Source organism: Melopsittacus undulatus, chromosome 1 (assembly GCF_012275295.1).
Source record: "Melopsittacus undulatus isolate bMelUnd1 chromosome 1, bMelUnd1.mat.Z, whole genome shotgun sequence".
Lineage (NCBI taxonomy): Eukaryota > Metazoa > Chordata > Aves > Psittaciformes > Psittaculidae > Melopsittacus > Melopsittacus undulatus.
The window spans coordinates 70709823-70726967 of NC_047527.1; the positions used below are offsets into that span (position 1 = coordinate 70709823).

The 17145-nt window shown below is 39.5% G+C and overlaps 1 protein-coding gene across 1 annotated transcript in view; it reads left to right on the forward strand.

The window, feature by feature from the left end:
* The window catches only part of COBL (cordon-bleu WH2 repeat protein), a gene marked incomplete at its 5' end in the record, with an annotated part of 115293 nt that overhangs the window by 82155 nt on the left and 15993 nt on the right, over positions 1-17145 (forward strand). The window contains one exon of the mRNA XM_034068000.1: positions 8915-9227. Within this exon, the coding sequence (XP_033923891.1) occupies positions 8915-9227 (313 nt within the window). The remainder of the gene's footprint in view (positions 1-8914; positions 9228-17145) is intronic.

Consider the following 17145-nt stretch of genomic DNA (forward strand, 5'->3'; position numbering starts at 1 on the left):
AGTTCACTCTTTGCTTTTCATATTAAGCAAAACCAGTATTTGTTGCCATTACTGCCTAATGTTGCCATTAATGCCTAAGTCTGCATTGTTAGGAAGGTACTAAGACTGTATTTTCTTATTTGTGCAGCGGTTCTCAATAGAAGTGCCATATGCACAAGGCAAGTATACTTTGTCCCCATAAATAGAAAGCAACTGTTAAAAGCTTTTATTTTTATGTAATACCTGCTGGTTTCAGTAATAGATAGCTTATTACAGATTGACCTGATTCTTTTCCACACTTCCTGACTTTTTAATCAAAAGTAAATACACAGCTGTGAGTGGAGTGGTGTCTCTGTACTATGGAAAGAGTTCTTAAATCCCACAAAAGTGTGTGTGTGTTTGTATGTCTGTGTGTGTGTGTTTGGTTTAGGGTTAGGATTTTTCTGTCTCTTTGCTGATTTTGCTGGCAGCTAGTCTCTGGGGAAGGAAAGTATAATTACAACACAAACATGTCTTATGTTTTTCTTCTCTAGATTATGCTAGAAATACAAAATTGTAGTAGATATTTTATGAAACTGTTAACAGACAAACTTAAGGAAGAGAATAAATTGGTAGAACAGAGTGCACAGAGGATAAAGATGGTGAAGTTTAAAAAGAGTAGTTGAGCAAATGGCTTTTTTTCTGGGGTCTTAAAAATCACCTAATAAAACATTGTTTTATTGCATAGGTGCACTAATCATTTCTGGGTTTAATCGTTACACCGCATACGCTTTTCAGGCAATTTTATAGAGTGTGTTCTCTAAGGTGGCTCATGAAAATCACCTTCACAGTCCATTTGTTTAGATTCTGTGGTGTGCTTGAATGGAAGCTGATCGCCTCTGTAAAGGGTGCTGATTGCCAAAATCTATCACTTAAGACTAGTAATTCTCAGCAAAATGTGGAAAGTGGTTTATTTCTTCACCAGGTTCATTATATTGGGCAGTGCCTGGTTTTAGATCTAGATTTTCCTTTCCCACAAAGCCTCCAAAGAGCCCCATTATTGATCACGGCATGTTACCAGTGTTACACATGGTGATTTATGAAGTGCAAATCTGAAGCTATATATTATGTGCTCTTGCATATATTTCCATGTTATCCTGCTCCTCTAATCTACATTGTCTGCTTTTTGAACTTCAGGGTTTAGGCACACTGCCCCTCTCCCCACACCTAATTAAAGGACTGACTAGAGCCAGGACAGCACCCTGTGAGTCATTCTAGCTTGCTGTTAATCTCAGATAGTGAAGATCAAGAACTGTTGTGAAAGTCCCACTCTCATTCTTTATTGTATAGGAAAGGAAATGAACAACTCACACTACTGATTCACTCTTTAAAATCAATCCTTCTCTAAGCCAAGTGGCAATGTTCTCTGGTTTAATCAAGGAAAGATCTACTTTGACACACGATCCTTTTCCTGTCAAAGAGCATTTTGCTCTTTATGTTGCTTTTGCGACATCTGATCTCTTTGAATAAGGAAGGCTGGTTACTGGCTATGGTGTAGAGTTGTCAGAGCAGCCAAACAAGGCTTTTATAAAAGCAAGGAACGAGTAGGTTCAAGAGAGTGCCAAAAAGGAGAGGATGAAAAGCAGTTTAGCAATAGCAGCAGCATTCTAGGTCAAATGGGCTTTGCAGACATCAGAGAGTCTTTTTTAGTCATTAAAGAAAGGATTGTGGACAAGAACTGGGGATAATAAAGTCCAGTATGTTAATTTTCTCCTTTCTGAAAATCTGTGTTACATTAGGTCAGAAATTTTTATTTGCTTTTTTGGCAGGTGGCAAAAATAAGGGTCTGAAATAGGAGAGGGTAGCAGGCATTTATGTGAAGTGGAAGTTTCCTCTGAGTCTTTGAAGAGCTAGCAGACAGTCTTGTCTTAGTGGTGTTTTGAGGGAGAGGTACTTCACAATATTTTTCAATATAGGTTTGAAAGGAAAATCAAACATTAGTGCACAGACCTTCACAGTTACTTGTACATGGGGAAAAAAATGGAGAAACTAGTAGTATTTTCAGTTCCCACTCCCTGGCTTGATCCTATTTTGTCCTGTCTCTGGTATAGGAAACACCATTGCCAAAAAAGCTTTTGTAAAAGTTACAATACTTTTGTGTTGTGATATGAACAAACAGCAGACAGGTTAAACCTCAAGAAAAGTGCTGCTTAACTACCTCAAATTCATAGGGCAGCCTAAGCAAGTCCACATTGCATTTATTTTTCAAAGGTAGGAGAATGGATGTAGGTAGCTAGGTTAGCTGTGATTAGATTGGGATCAATTGTGATTAGCCTGGGGTCAAATGGTTGATGAAAAGCTCAATGTGATCTGGCAGTGTGTGCTTGCAGCCCAGAAAGCCACCTGTATATTGGGCTGCATCAAAAGGAACATGACCAGCAGGTCAAAGGAATTATTCTGCCCCTCTATTCTGCTCTCATGAGACCCCATTTGGAGTATTGTGTACAGTTCTGGTGTCCTCAACATGAGAGAGATGTGGACCTGCTCGAGCAAATCAAGAGGAAGCCATGAAGATGATCAGAGGCCTGAAGCGTGTCTCCTGTGGGGCCAGGCTGAGAGAGCTGGGCTTGTTCAGCCTGGAGAAGTTTCAAGGAGCCTTATAGCAGCCTTCTAGTACGTAAAGGAGGCCTACAGGAAATATGGAGAGGGACTTTTTACAAGGTTATGTGGTGACAGGACAAGGGGGAATGGCTTTAGGTCGACAGAGGGGAGATTTATGTTAGGCATTAGGAAAAAAATTCTTCCCTGTGAGGGTGCTAAGGCACTGGCACAGGTTGCCCAGAGAAGCTGTGGCTGCCCCATCCCTGGCGGTGTTCAAGGCCAGGTTGGATGGGGCTTAGAGCAACCTGGTGTAGTGGAAGGTGTCCCTGCCCGTGGCAGGGGAGTTGGAACTGGATAATCTTTAAGGCCCCTTCCAGCCCAAACCAGTCTATGATTCTGTGATTCTATAATCAGAAATGCTGCAGTTTCACAAAGTGTATCTAATAATACTCCATGTTCCATATTTCTGATGATAGGTCTAATGAGACATGTCTTTTGTGAGTCTTAATTCTTTTTATTGGCTAGCATGTCAAGGAATGGATTTCATTCTCTTTGCAGGTTCTGTGCAACAAGAATCACTGCAATTAAAAAACCTGTTGGAAAACATGAGCAAGGGGCGTAAGACTAGGAAGGAGACTGAAAATAACTATTATGGGAGTCACATGCAGAGCTGTGTGAATCAGCACTGTGCCTTTACAGTGATGAAGCACTAACCACAGACTGGGTTGCACTAGCAAGAGCATAGCCAGCAGATCAGGGGAAATGATTATTTCCCCTTATTTGGCTGCCACAAAGCCACACCAGTGTCCACTGTCCAAAAGTAGGTTCAGTTTTGAGTTCTGTGGAATGAGATAATGACAAACTAGAGTAGGCGCAGCAGAGTCTAGCAGAATGCATTGAAGAGGTACATGGAGGTGTTGAGGCAAACAGGGCTTGTTCAGCCTGCAGAAGAAAAGGCTAAGGAGAATTTGAATTCAGTTTTGCATCTGACAGACAAGGGAGAGCCAGACTCTACTCTGAGATTCACTGCAGAAGGGTAAGACTGCAACAGTGACAAGTTGCAGCTGGAAAATTATCCATATGGCATTAAAAAAAATGTTCTTTATGGGAAGAAGCATTAAACATTTCCCAGAGAGGCTGTGGAGTCCTGGTGCTTGGAGATTCTCAAAACTCAGATGCTCAAGGCCCTGAGCAACCTCATCTAAGATGGAAGTTAACCTTGCTTTGAGGAGGACGTTGAACTAGGTGACCGCAAGAGGCTCTTGACAAATCAAATTATTCTGTGATTCTATGACCTAAATGAGCTGAGCCAACATTAATCTGCTTTACATCCTAATTTTGGAGGAGGGCTGAAGCTGCAGAGCATGGTTCCTCACCTCAGCAGTTCCTGGCCTTGCCTTCAGTTTCTGCAAGGCAGTTACAGGAGCTGGGATAGGAATGCTTGGAGCCTGATCTTTTCCCACATTCCCTATGCTATACTTAATATATGAGCGGTCATTTTGTTTTCTCTTTGTTTCTGTTAATAAAAAAAAAAGGATGGATGTAGGCTCAAAATATGCTAAGAATTATATTTAAATTTAAAGTATCTTAACTGCAATGCATAGAAGTCCCCTCATTCTGTCTTCTGTCTTGTGCTTCAGCTGCTCCCTGAATGGTTTTTAGTACCTTTTTCTATGTACATGTTTTTGTTCAAAGAGCAAAATGGGTAAAATGTTAGCAAAACGCATTTTATCTGTGCGGAAACTCTTAAGCTAATCCTGTGTTGTTTCTGTTAATCTCTGTTGATCACTGCCATCATAAATGGTATCTTTTTACCATTTCTTCCACCAGCCGCCTTCCAAGTGCATGAAAAAATGTACACTTCCTTTGTGACGGTCTACCTTTTTGCTGCCAGTGCAAATAATTAAAACAGCATTTATTTCACTTGCTAGAAGATTTAACTACCTTTAGTGAAATAATTATGGTGTAACTTTGGGATCATTATAAGAATATTCTTTAACATCATGAAGTTTTTTAATTTTTTTTTTACAACTGCATTGTGATAGACCATTCAAACTACAGCAAAGCAATTTTAGTCCATGAAAAGAAAGTTTTTTTGGCAGTGGAACAAGTGATGAAAGAAATTAGAAAATAATTACCGGGTTCTTAGCAAGAACTCAGAGGAATTCTCTAAAACCATTGTAAGGTTCAGATTACTCACATCAACATGTAGGGGTTAAATAAAGAGTTACTTCTTTAAAAATGCTCTTGGATACACAGTTCCTGTCATTATTGAATGTGACAGTAAACCACAAGCAGGGCTGTAAGAACAGAAGGTCGCAGCAAACTGTTACAGTCTGACAAGACTTACGCCCTGTGCCCATTGGACTTGGAAGGAGTGATGGCTTGGGATTTGGTGACTGAGTCTGGGTAGGATACTTTTGAATACTCAAGTCTGATTCTGATCTTGTTCAAAGTTGGTGGTAGTAGTAATCCCAATGAGTATGCTACTTGCAGCAGTTGAATTAAATCTTCATTTCTGAAAGTGCTGATAAGCATTTAAACCAGGTGAGGTTTATCTGTCTCCCCATCATTGGCATTCTGTATGAGTAATGTGTACATATATGTGATATCAAACTGCACTAGTGCAGATATGACTCCTCTAAACTCAGAGTTCAGTGTTTTCCTAATTACTTACAGCCTATTGAGATTAAAGTGACAAGATCTCTTTTGTGTTAAACAAGAAGCTCACATTCTTTACTGATGAGCTACTCTCCTCTTTCCCTCTTGATGATTATGGGCAACATTCTTGCAATCAGCCATCCCAGTCCCCCTGCAAGAAAGCCTTCGTAACTTGTGGTTGACCTAATTGTGCAGTGACAGTGCTGCTGCTGCTAAGCAGAGGAAATCCCTTGTATGGCTTTCATTTCGGCTTTGCACAGTCTGCAGCCTGGAGCAGGAGGTAGATAAATGGCAACATAGGGCATTAAGGGACACCGTTCCATTTCACTTCTGGGTGAGATGTCCCACGGAGATTTCAGTATGACTTGGAGTCTGCAGGGAAGTTCTATACTCCCTTCAATATCACACCCCACCTGAGCCAGTGAACGGATTCATGTTACTGAAAAAAATCATAGCATTGTTACATGCTTGGAAAGTCAGTCTTACGAGGTACAGCAGTGTTTCAGTAATGTGTTATCTGCAGCAGTTGTTATTTGTGCGGCCAGTCCTGAAGTACTTGCTGAATATTCTGTCTTAAACCTGGATGTGTCTACGTGAGGTCTTGAAGATCAGAGTCCATATTGAAATCTTCTTTGTGTCATAACAGAATAGAGAAACAAGTGTTGACATTTGTCTTTATTCAACCAACAAATAACCTCAGTAGCTGCTATTGTGATCATGCTGTGCTTAGTGTGTGGTGGTGTTCTGTATGTGTGATCTGATAAAAAATACATAAAAATCACAAGGCAGAATCACATCTACTACTGCATGTTCTACTACCCAGTTCTCTGTGTAGAATTAGAAAGTTATAAAAGGTATGTTCTGACTCCTGGAGTCAAGAACACTCAGTAAAGTTGAGGTAGGCTTTTTTCATGTCATATATCATTACTCAGTAATGCCCATCCATCTTCAGTTTGCACCAGTGAATTCTTAATCAAGCATGTAGAAGGAAAAATAGATTTTTACTTGATCCATCCAAGAATGGCTCAGCTTTAAAACAGGGGTCTTTTAGTGCTGTTCTTAGCTGAAAAAGATTGTTAACATGACACAGAACCGTAACAGTTGTGTTTTATGTTTGTGGTTTCATGTTCAGACAAGTAGTAGTGGCAATCAGCAGGGTTTGCCTCAGCCAGCAACTGTTCAGTGCCATGTGTTAACCGTGTTAAAAATTAATGGATCTGCTTGATGAAAAGATTATGGAAGCCCTTTGACAAACTGATAGGCTTGAAGAAAGGGGGAAATTTTGGCTTTGCTTGAGCACAGGGAATTTAATTACGGAATAGAAAGATGTCTTTCTGTAGTTCTGTGCTTCAGGATAAAACTGCTGTTGAATGTGGAGTTTCTTACACTGGACTGGATGATTCAGCTGCTGAGATCCAGATGTAACAGATAGGGATCTGTTTGCACATGGACCTTGATAGTAAGAGAATAGGTTTTCTTTTTATTTGTCAACATGTAGGAAGAATGGTCTGGGGGTAGACCTGCTGTAGGGCAGCTTGCTGAATCACAGCAGGAGAGACTTGAGTGTTGTTCCTACAGTAGGCAAGTAGGGCTGTGGGACCAAGTGGATCTAAATCCTTGAGCTGAGAGATGCAGGAAATAGTTGCAGGCAGGCAAAAAGAGGATGAGGAAATGAGAGAGAGAGCAAGGGAGGAAAAGCCTGCCATCCTCATGCCAGGAACTGGAAGTAGGCACTTTGTTATAAATTGCTGTTCCAGCTATAGGGCGGAGGTCACTTATGGCATCCTGGTGACAATAGATGTGGCCTGTGTTACAAAGATCTCTCTGCATCAAAGTGTACTGCATTGTGCATTACTTCAAAATCTTCCTGTGTGTTTCCACTCCTCAGCTTCCACTCTTTCAGCTGATTTCTTTACTATCCTACTTTGTTCTGGCTCTAACTCGTTGTAGCTTTTACTAATGCTTTGATGGTGGGATTGTTACTGGGGCTTTTTGTGTTTGAAAGCCGAGCAGGCCATGTACTCTTGCCTGTTTGTTTACTGTCTGTTTTTCTGGGGTTTTATTATTTGGTGTTTAATGTCAAATTGTTCATATTTCTCCTTGATGTTGGTGTTTTCCTAACTGTAGTTCTGGCATGAGCATACTCTAATCCGTTCAGTGGCACACACTTAGTTTCTGTAATTGCCATTTTTAGATGGAATGATCTCTTGGATTACATCTGGAACCTAAAGCTAATGTTACAGAAAATAAGGTCAAAGAAATCAAATAACATTACTTCCAAAGTCGCACTGGAGTCTTTGGATCATCTTCCATCATTAATATTGATGCTTGACAGCACTTACAACTTTAATCATGATTTGTAACCCTCTGAATTTTATTGCTTCTGCTGTCAGAAATCAATTTCAGTACTTAATGGCATCTTGTAACCTCAGCCAAGGAGAATGTTGGTTTGATTTTTATTTTAGTTTTACTCAAAGCTTCACTGCTAAGCTACACCCTTACAAGATTATTTCTATGACATTTTTTGACAAAGTTGTTTTCATGTATGTTTCAGAAAGATTCTGACCCTAAAAAAACAGTGAAGTGTATGTTTAAACTTAGTCATGCTTGTAGACCTGGGACTTCTTATGTAATTAACAGGTGCCCCAAGTGTCTGCAGGATCAGGCCATAAACTGTTGTTTAATCTTCCTTTTGCATACTGAGGTTGAAGAGAATGGAGCACGCTTATAATTCCCAATTAAACATTTAAATTAGTCTATATTGATTTCTTCTGATCAAAAGAAGTGTGTTTGGGCTTGATTCTGTCTTTGGTCACCCAGTGGAAATTACTGACCTTGTTGAGAGTTCCCCTTCAATGGCATATTTTGCAGGATGGAGTCCAGAGTTGTACATTTCTTAAAGAAAATAACAAAATTGTATTTTTTGGTCAAAATATCACCCCAAAAAACCCGAAAACTCAAGTAGCTCACAGGAGCCAAACTAAAACAGTACAAAAAATTGTACTATGTCTAATCTTAAGATCTGCAGCTTTTAATAGAGTTAAACATGCAAAGGATATATCCCCTGATCTCCTTTATAAATGACTTAACCTTGGAAAAGGTTCTGCTTTAAGCATCACAGTGTCTACTTTTCTGCACTCTTGTTAGTAGATTTTGTATTCTTTGAGATGATTTTTATTCTCCCGCTTAATGGATAGGAAACAGAAGGGCAGTAAAATAAAGCTACACCCAGCGGGCCAGTGGTAGATCTAGTTTACCAATTCAGTGACCTGACTGGGAAATGCTGCAAATTTTTACTCGTGTATTGATTTATCCTTGGAAATGTCATGATCTGTTTGGCAGCACGGGAAAGGAATAATGAGATGATGGTGTCAGACGTGATAATGGGAATGATTTCTTACACCACATCCTTTAAACTTTGGTCTAAGTGCTCAAGAAGCTGTCCCTGGAAAGTTGTTTCTTCATAGAAGTAATGAAACTGATTTGCTATAAAAGTTATAAAACCCAAACTCCTCAGGACAGGCATAGCAAAACACCTTTTCACATCATCTTAATCCTATATACAAATATTAAGCTCATCCTACTATTTCTAATGTATTTCATGTGTTTTTTCCAGTTACAAAGGAATAGCTCTCTGTGTTTGATTTATGTGCTGATGTCTTGCAGCTAACTTTCCTTGCTATATTTCATTTAGAGAGCCTGCTGCCTGCACATGATAATGTTTATGTAGTGGATGACACTGTTCTGGAGCTATCAGAGGTGGAAGAAACAACATCAGAAAGCAGCTGTTTTGCATCTGAGGACACCACCGAAGACTCAGGTGTTGTGAGCTCCCCATCTGACATTGTATCTTTGGATTCACAAAATGACAGTATGAAGTTGAAAGACATCAAGGTGGTCAATGGCTACATGGAGTCAGCTGAGGCGGATGCAATACATAGCACAGAGACCTGTTCTTTAAAGAATGCCTACTGCAGTAGCATGGAATCTGGCAGTGCTCCACAGAGGTAAAACATTTATTTGCAGTCAGCTGTTGGAAAATATCTTGCATGTCCTTCTTGTAGGGAATCATTTAAGAAAACCAACTTCTGCTTTCTTCTGCTCTTTCATAAACCAGTATGAATGCCAAGTGACTCCTCCCAGTGAAAAGCTCACTGCCAAATCCCCTCCAGTGACATACTTGTAGCAACAGGCAAAGGTCACTTTTCTGTTTGAACTTGTAGTTACATTTCTTGCAAAAGACCGCTGCCCTCCGGAGTTGATTTTTCTAAGAAGTCTGAAATAATTTAGTTACAGTTTGATTTATTTTGTCGTTCTGATAGCATATGAAGTGCTTAAAATGTTACTATATATTGATCTAGAAAAATGGCATGCAGGTCATAAAATGGAAAACTCATAAAATGAAGGAATCCAAGCCACTAAAAGCCACGTGGAGAAGGATTGTATTCAGTGAACTTTGGAGATTGGTTTGTGGATGTGTGCATGCATATATATGTTCACCTAATGCTAACCCCCACTGGAGTTATACATTGGGTTTAGGGTGTTTTTTCCAGCATATTTCCTTTCCTTTTTTTTTTCCTTTTCCCCCATAAATAAACATTTTCCTGCAGTTTTTGCAAGAAAATACAAGAACCTGAAATTTAATTAGAAACTGCCTTCAAGCACAAGTGACTGACACTGTTTGTTTGCCAAAACTCACATAGTTGGTGGCAGGGCTGTAAAGGGAACCCAAAATTTATAGGACTTTGCAAATACAAACTGGCCAAATAGGAAGCTGTGCTCCAGCAAGGAGGGTGGCCTGGTAATACTGACAGGGATCTGCTCTGTGTGATGCTGCAGAGTCATGGGACAGGGGCCAGAAATTCCTCTGAATTCTCAGTTGACACAAAGTCTGTGCTTTCTGGTCTCTCTCCATTCAGCTGCTAATCTGTAGCCCCTTCATAAGAGCATGTATCATGACCTAGTTATTTCCTTCCACACATTTCTGAGGGAGAACTTCATCTTGGATCATGCAGTGGGTGATAAATCAGGGATAAATTAGGCCAAAGTCAGTATTTAACCTATTGGAATGATTTTTTCTTTATCCATCAATATCAAAGGAGACAAGGTAAAGCCTCACTTAGATAACTTTCTCAACAATACATTTTTCTCATAATCTGTCCTTTTACAGTTTCTTAGGTCCTGATGCAGTCTCTATTTGGAAGCTTAAATGGGCTAGTATAGTAACTGTGATTAATATTCCAGACCTGATCCAAAAAAACAACCCATTAATTTCAGTAGACTTAGATTGGGTCTTGTAAGATAATTAAGCAGTCCCAACTTTCGTCAAAATGCAGGATTTAAACTGATTACCATTAGCATAATGTTGAGCAGAGGTATCAAAGCAAAACCCTCTAAGAACAATGCTGATCAAAAAATATTTTGGATGTTTTCTGGTTGCTTTGGGGTTTTTTTAATCAAATAAGACATTGACCACAGCTCATTGTGACATTGGAAGTCAGCAATCTTTCCATCTTTCACTTCAGCCAAAGGTACGTATACTGTACATTGCATTGAGACTTACCTTTGCCACACAAACACACAAAATCTTTGATAGTTGGGAAGAGTGCACATAGAAGACACAAGGGGATATTTCATAACCTGTCCGGTAGTACTGCCGCTTATGGGTCTTGCTAAGCCAAAGGAGTGGAAGCTGGAAGGATGGTGTATTTTACTGCCCTTCGCAACCAGGAAGGTGATGACCTTCCCCTGCTCAGCTGCTGTGAGGCCAGTGCTGTGTGTCCAGTCTTGGGTCCCCAGTGCAAGAGAGAGGTTGGTAAACTGGAGGAAGCCCAGAGGAGAGCCATCGAGAGGGCTGGGGGACTGGAGAACACAGTGTATGAGATGGAGGGAGCCATCTGTGGTGTTCACCTTGCAAAATCAGTGTGGGTGAGGAGGGACCTGCCTGATTTTCCCTAAACAAAAGCAGAACTATGAGGCTTCTCAGGGGTATACAGTAAAAGGACAAGAGGCAACCATCAACAGCTGCTGTAAAGGAAATAAAAATCACATATGAAGAAGAAACTCCTCAAAACAGGAGTGGTTAAGCCGTGAAAGATTGCCCAGAGAGGCTGGGGAATCTTCATGCCTTGAGGTTATCAGAACTCAGCCTGGCAAAGCCTTGGGCAGCCTAGTCTGGCTTTGAAATTATCCCTCCTTGGAGCAAGAGGTTGGGCTAGCCTTCCAACTTAATCTTTTCTGTGATTTTATTGTGTTAAATATTCTGTATTTATCTAACATGTCCATAATTTAAGAAGAGTGGGTTTAGACTGAAAGAAGAGACAGTTTTTGTCATTTGGGGAGTGCAGTTATTATTCATAAATTCCATTTATTTTTTAGGCTTTGGGACAGCAAAATTGCTTCAGATCAAGTTTAGGGTATAGCAGAGACTTAACATTTGTGATTTATTTTCATCTTTCATCAGCAACCCTTTAGACTGCCACAGTAACAATGCTGATAGTAATATCTTTTTCATTTTTATGCTCTGAATGTTTTTAAACAAGGTTAAAAGTGGAATTTAGTTTAGTTTGAAATTGTGCTTGTCTAGATCCTTTTGCAGGTCAACTTGCTATTTTCAAAAGTCACTTCCTAAATGTAGAAGCAAGGAAAAAAATGTGGGGTTTTTTAAGCTTATTTGTATGAATCCTTGTTCTAATGGGATAGAAATCAATTCTGAGTACAACTTTGAGTACAGCCAAATTTGGAGAACACCAGTTTCAGCTCCCACTGTCGCAACAGCTGCCACCCCACTGATAAAACCTGTTGGGAGTTCCGAGACTGTGTAGTTCCTGTGATGAAAAGGCTACTTTCAGGACCACACCAGCCTTCTAAATTCCAGGAAAGTCAAAGTGCAGTTTATGTGAATAATTGATACCAGGCTACACAGAGTTTTACATATGTTTCATAAACTACAAAAAGCTTAAAAGAAAATTTTGCATGGAGTTTATTCATTCCTTTCTATCTTCTAGTTCATATACCAAGATATAACTCAATTGTGAAAGGAAGATAAGAGCAAAGAAACGGGAGAACATGTTGATATTGTAAAGTAGCAATGGTTAGCAGCAGTGAATCAGGAGTCATCCTTGAGTCTGAGCTCCACTGTAGGCAGCAACCTTATTTAGGGACTAATTTGGCCAAAGCCTGGAGAAAAGACATTAATAAGAATAATGGAAATATTTACCTTGTCATTTTAAATTGTAAAGCTGACTAAAACTTGGGCTTTTCACACAGTGAAGTAACTAATTCCTAAGAATTTATAATGCTGTGTGCTAAAATAATTTTGTACTCTATGGGCTCTGAAAAGTACTCTGAAAAGCAACCAAATTATATTTGGAGTGTGAAAGGCTCTAAAGAATGTCCAAGAGGCATTTTGCACATACACTGTGAAGAACTACAGTGAAGAGCAGAATCAAGTCCACAGTTCTTACCCAGGTTTGGTCCTGAGGCTTAGCCTGTACTATAAGAGATCAGGAATATTTTGCCATTTTGCTTACTTTGGTTAGTTGTTTGTTTAGTTTTAAATTCATTTGTTCCCAGAGTTTCTGGGATTGTTTACTGGGTGGCTTGGGTGGTCTCTGTATAGCTGAAATGCTGATGGCATTAAAATACCACAGCAGGGTCTGCTCCTCATCTGCTGCTGAAGTCAAGGAAAGTTACAAGCATTTAAGGTGCAGTCTTCAACATGTGACGGGTTTGTCTGCACACAGCAGTATAGTGATACGACCAGGTCAGAAATGGCACATACAATGGGCTTTGCACACACAGAAGTGACAATGATGACCACAGCAGAGCTCCACTCTCAATTCAGTTTCCAGAGCACAGAAGCAGAAATTTCTGAAAGAAGGTCCCCAGATTTCAGGGTTTCCAAGCTGGGGTCTTTTCTCCATAGTTTTGTTTTCCAGTATGTGGGAACAACTTTCAATTGCACTCTGTTTTGCTCTGGGATTCTTGTTCAAGCAATCTTAATCCTAACGTAGAATATCAAATCAAATATGGAAACACTTTAGTTCTACCCTTGGCTCTGTCTCTAACCTGTTAAACCGTCTTTGTCTCTCCGCCACAGACTGATTTTTTTTTTATACTTAAAAACCATTAATGCAGGTATCGTATGTCACGATATGTTTGTACAGTGCCTGGTGGAGCAGAATCCAGACCTCAGCTGGAGGTGCCAAGGGCTAACCCCATATAAATAATTGACTACATGCAGTGCTTGACTGTGAATGTTTTAATATTAACTGCTGACTCTGAACATTGTACTACATAGTTGTCTTTCTTCATATCCTTCCTTACAGTTGATTTCTTTGTGTTATGTATCTGTTCACCGAATTTTAATATATAGTGTTAAATGAGTAACAAGAAAACCACAGAGAAGCTGAAATGTTGCTTATGTAGCAGTAAGTACATCTCATGATCTCACAGTGTTGCAACTCTGTCCTCCCATACCCCCTCCTTTCCCATCCCTTGTGTGGTGTCATCACGCAAGCTCCTAGGGGCAGGGATCAGACAATTTTATATGCCTATAAAGCATCCTACTGTCTGGAGCTTTATAAATAATTACACATTAAAAATTATGTTAAAATAATATTATTAGGATGTTAGGTCACGTGCGCAAAGTTTGGTAACATTAAGGCTCTCCGTGTAACCTTATATTCCCCCCTTTACCCTTAATTCCCCCGTTTTTGTTCAGTCTGATAATATCTTTGGTTAAAGTGATCATATTCTTTTTGGTTTCTTTTCTTTGTAAGTTTCAGAGCTCGATTAATAAAGCAGGCATACCACTGATCATTCTCAGTTCAAATTCTCTTCTGGAGACAGGACCATTTAATTTCCTTTTGCTCTTTTTATCTTACTCATCACACTAGTATCCATGTGCCATGCAGACTTTAATTCATTTCTCTGCACAGTACTCATGTGGGATGAAAAGGTGTCATTATCCTATTTTAGAGAAGGAGAGCTGATGCACATAGAGTCAAGGCAGACTGGTAACCAGTTAGACCACACAAGACTCCTTTTTTCTTTTTCAGAGGACTGAGCATTAATGACATTTCATGTATCAGAATGCAGCTCTCCTTTTCCTCCTAACTCTGTTCTTGGAAGACGTTTAACTATTTGGGCTGAAATAAAATAATGGAATGATCATGGGGATGATATAAACTGTAGCATTTGGACTGCCACCTAGCAAAGTTATATGATTTCTCAAAGTTATAAACAATTGAAATCAAGGCTTTAAAAGGGTGTCTTAACACTTTAAAATGCAAAGCTCTCTTTTTTACTGTCTTGAAAAGATTTTAAAGTTATTACAATATTTTTAAAAATAGAAGTGTTTTCAAATGTAAAGGGAACTTGGCAGTTATAAAGCTAAATAAATGCACACTTGTCTGGGCCAAAAAAGATAAAATACCTTCCAAAGGGTCTGAAAGGGATTTTTCTCTCCCTTGCATTTCTGTTTCAGTAGCCATGAGAGAGGAATATTTTTTCACGTACAGCTAGTGGAGGGCATAGGGTGGGGGTGGGGGAGCCTTCCTAAGATCAGTTCATGCTGTGGGTCTGGACAGGGATAATCCCATTTCCTCCCTTTCTCTTAGATGATTTTGTTGCCTTTGGCTCTGGTTGGGTAGTTGAAGCTACTGGGAGGAGAAGAATCCTCTTCATTACCAACCTGAGAAGTACTGGCTGTTTGCTACAAATCTGCTAGGGTTTTGATGAGTTAGTTTGAAACAAAAGCTTGAAAGGACAGGAGTGAGTAAACTTGTTCTGCTTAATTTTCAGCCCATTCAAATTCAAATGTTACAAGGCTTTGTATTCTGATTGGGAAGGACAGGAGGGAAAGAGAAGTCAGTAGCTAAAGAGAATTCAGTGATGAAGCTGGTCAGAGAAAGAAAAAATATAATAGAGAGTGGCAGAAGGCAGGCAGGAGGGAAAGAGGAAAACTGTGATGAAAAATAGCAGTGTACGTATGTATTATATATATATCTCTGTGCGCAAACACATTCTATATAATTACATGTCACTTATAACTACCTCCGAGAAATATGGAAAAGTTTTATTCTGTTATTTCTCTATAGGGTAAGTTCTATTTTAGCTGGGTAGGTATATGTTTTACCTTTTGAAAACAAAAATGTAGTTTTAAGGGGGAGGAAAGTAGAGAAAGGGTTAAAGCGACAGGGTAAACTTCAGGGATGAAGAATTACTTAATTAAGGCCCAGATGTCTGACAGATTTGCAAGCCTCTGCTTCTTACATAGTTTTGCTAATTTCCTTCCTTATCTCTGGCTTTCCCTTTCTCCTTGTTCCAGAAAACTCTTTCAATTTGTATACTCTTCATGCACTTTTTTGCTGGCAGATCTTCATGGAGGGAAGATACTAATAATACCAAGATTAAGTAGTAGATACAGTCGTTACAGAGCAGGAATCCAGATTGGCCTTTCTGTTAAAATCATCCACTGGAAAAATGCCGTATACTTTGGAGCTATAGAATATTTTGCACATTCAAAAGCAGTATGAGTTGCTAATGTGTAGTGCCGGTGTCCAGGAGAGAAAGGCTCTGGTCCTTGCTCTGTTTCTTATTTTTCTGTGTAAACCAAGGGAAGTTATTTAACCTCACTGTGCCATCTTTTAACTTGCAGCGTTATATTGCACAGGTGATGTGTCACTGTTAAGATTTAAATCATACTAGTCCACTTTCCTGACTATTTCTTGCAGTGCTGTCTGCCTGCAGGCTTTCCCATTGAGGAGCTGTTACCAGAGTCCCATGTGAGGAGAGGGGAGTGGAAGCATGCTTCCAGCTGTATAGCAACGACAAGCTGCTGCTTATGCAGCAGGACCCTGGAATGGACATATGTTGGGAGACTCTGGAAGCTTAAATCACTCCAGTGTGTAACAGGCTTAGAGATTTCCAGCATTAAAACACAAAATTGTACTAAGCCAAAGCATTTTCATTTGCTTTCTGTTTAGATTTTTGACCAGTAACCGTGGGAAAAGACTGTTAAAAAGACCATAAACCCAGCTGCAGCTGAAAAATTTTTTTGTTTTCTTCCCCATTTATATTTGCAAATTCTTATTTGTAACTGAATGGTGGTGTATCTGAAGGTACTACTGGTTTGTGTGTTGTAGGATTGGAAAACAGTTAATTCAATCTCTGATGGTTTTTATTCAGCATCAATATAAATGCAGTCTAAAAACCTTTGTAAGTTTGATGCAGTCTCACAGAACTAGGAACTGAACACAAACTAAAAAACTTGGAATGAGAATGATACCTGTACCTTGCTCTCAAAAAGTATGTGCATCTTTTTTTTTATCACTCATTGAAAAACATAAAAAGCAAGGTTATCTGGCATTCAACAGAATATGACCATGTGCTTTTTCCTTTTCCTAGTTGCCTGATACTTTCAGAAGTCTTGCATCAAAAACAGGTGATGACTTTGCTATCTAACAAGTCCTAAGTTGGCTTTTCAGTCTACAGATTTTGTGTTTTAGCAGGCTTTGGCCAATCAAACAATAAAAAATCATGCTCAGATTCACAGGAGGCAGCAGAAATGGAAAATATCTATGGTCAGGTCATAGCTTAGGTGACCAGAAAGTCCACCACCTATACTAGCTGCTCTCCTGCTGCTTTTATATTCGTTCCTTGGAAGGGAATAGAAAAAAAGTCATCTAGCCCAAGAAGTGCAAAGAATTAAAAAAATAGCCCCTAAGATTTTGTAAACTATTGGTTAATCTGGTAAATAGTTACCTCCACTTTTGAAGAGCACTTTGCTGCATCACTCACAAAAACAGATATGTAAACACCTTGAGTTTACTTAATGCCATCTTTCCAGCCTGGCTGAATAGCAAGTTGTATTCAAAAAGCTTCAGCCATACTTTCTACAACTTAAAATTGTTTAGCATC